This window comes from Centruroides sculpturatus, unplaced genomic scaffold, assembly GCF_000671375.1.
Source record: "Centruroides sculpturatus isolate CEXI.00-Female unplaced genomic scaffold, Cexi_2.0 scaffold190, whole genome shotgun sequence".
NCBI lineage: Eukaryota > Metazoa > Arthropoda > Arachnida > Scorpiones > Buthidae > Centruroides > Centruroides sculpturatus.
In genome coordinates, this window is record NW_019384543.1 from 736,136 (window position 1) to 738,610 (window position 2,475).

Consider the following 2,475-nt stretch of genomic DNA (forward strand, 5'->3'; position numbering starts at 1 on the left):
AAAATGAATATATCTTTTGTTAATTATAATTAAGCTGGATTCAAATTAGTATACAAATACAAACCGCTATGAAGTAGATACGAACTGTCAGTTTGTCTCTATCGGAGAATGTTCGACCAATTCATTAGGAGTTGAAAATATCTCAATCTTTGCCGAACTTCGGTTTGTTCGATCAATCAACCTTGATCAATCAAATTGACTATTATTTGTTTCGTAAGAAAGTATGAACCTAGCTTTACATACGACTCTTAAACATTAGAAATTCTGTAAAAATGTTCAGCTTTTACTATTTTCACTGGCCTTCAACATTTGTTAAGTTTCAAATATATCCTATTGAACCTAGCAACGTTTCTTTTTTAAAAAAACAAATTATATGAATTTTTGTTTTTGGAATAAAACTTTTATCTTTTTATGAAGATTACTCTTTTATATAATTTTAAATATTTTATAGCCGTCTAATAAATTCACTACTATTCGAATATTATGTTTATGATGCTTAAAATTTTATTCTTGTATGTAAATTCTATAATACTAAGAATAAATAACAACGTATTTTAAAATTTTTATAATTTATTTATTATATTGTAATTACATTCATTTGACTAAAAACAATTATGAATTTTAAACAGAAAAAAATGAATTCTAAATTATCACAACATCACAATACCTTAAAAAAGTCTTTGTTAACCTAACCTTTTCAGGTAAGCATACCATACACAAAGAATGATTAAGTACTTGAAAGAATTTATAACCGATTGACCAGAACAGTGAGAAGCGTCTAAAAATGTCGTAAGTAATTCGTGAACTTTATCTTCGACGTTATTTTGTTCTCGACAAGATGATACCTTGGCCATTTGATTGCATTGAAAAAATGATTGTCTTAATTTTCTGCCAAGAAACATAATAAAATTTTTATTATAATTTGATTTAAGATTCAACATCAAAGAGAGATAAGTTTTTATGATAATCCAAACATTAAAGATCGATTTAGATTTGACATTAAATAATTGATATTTATAAAATATGTGAAAAATTTTCCTAACGACACAAATAAATATCTTAATAATTAAAGAAATAAAAGCCTATTTTAAAAAATATTAGTATCCAAAACTAAAATCTAAAGATCATTTTAGGAAAATTAATGAAATATACAAAACAGAGTGTGTGTATAATTAATCTTAAGGATTTTTTAAAACTGTTTTCGCCCTATGGGCACTATGAGAATTTTTATCAAGTCAATCGTGACCTATAGTGGTTCAATGTCTTAATCCACAATGGGGCAGCTTGTGGTGAGTGACAAGTACCAACATATGCGGGAAGAACGTTTCCTAAAAATTTCTGGAATTTTTCAAACCTTCCGGATTCGTTTCCGAGTCTCCAAGAACAGTCGGCTGACATCTCAGGTGCTCGGGCATCCGGTCTAATCTTAAGATTACATAACATTATAATTAGCATATTAATAAGTTTTTATTTCGATATATAATGATCACGGAAACATGAAATTTTAAGCTGAGATGTCAAATGCTATCAAAGTTAGATTATTAAGGAATACGAATACTTCTCACGAACAAACAATTCTGGAAATAAGTTAAACACTTTTCGAGTATCTTAAATTACAATGAAATCATTGGAAAGCTGAATTCTAAGTGGACGAATAGAAAATAAGATAAAAAGTTAGAACAAAATACATTATTTTAGATCCATTTCTACAGGTGAACAAGAGGAACGAGCCTATTCAACAAAAATTTGGCGTAAATTTCATTTAAAAATAAGCGATATTCGCTTTATAGAACTGATTCTACAAATTGATGTTTTCTCCAGATGTGAATTAACGATTTATTATTTTTAAAAATCCACAAAGTATAATATCTGAACCAATTCAAAATAAGCTTTTACATGAAGAGAAGTGATAGATGCAAAATGCAGTCTTCTCTTTCATTAATTCTTTGACGTGTTTTTGAAATAATTATCCCAAAAGCTGAAGAGTAGTTGAAAAAATTGACTGGTATAATCCTCTTATGGTTTCAGACAACTAATACAGTGGGTTATACTTTAACTTATCCGTAGAGAACGTATAGCTAGAAAGCATTATCTGATTTTGTTTACTGTATAAATTCTTTCAAAATTTCTAGTAATCAATCATTATGAAATTATGATGGAAAACTGAACAAATGATGTAACTTTTTCTCACTCATTGCATAAACACTACATCATTCACTGTATGCAAATTTAATCATGCATTATTTCGTTGTATTAATAATTTTGCTTACATTAAGTTTAAATACTTTAATATAATTAATCTAAATATATAAAATTGCTTGTCCTGACTGACTCACTCATTCATTCACTGATTCATCATCGCCCAGAGCAAACCGCTTAACCTAAAGAGGTGAAATTTGGTACACAGTTAGGGTACGTCATGGAAACGCACACTAAGAAAGGATTTTTCGAAATTCCAACGCGGGGGGGTGAGGG

General features: G+C 28.4%; 1 protein-coding gene across 1 annotated transcript in view; it reads right to left on the reverse strand.

The window, feature by feature from the left end:
- Positions 1–672: 672 nt before the first annotated feature.
- LOC111623439 overlaps positions 673–2,475 on the reverse strand; it is a 14,081-nt gene continuing 12,278 nt past the window's right edge. Inside the window, exon 5 of the mRNA XM_023366013.1 lies at positions 673–888. Coding sequence (XP_023221781.1) covers positions 684–888 — 205 coding nt within the window. The 3' untranslated portion in view covers positions 673–683. The remainder of the gene's footprint in view (positions 889–2,475) is intronic.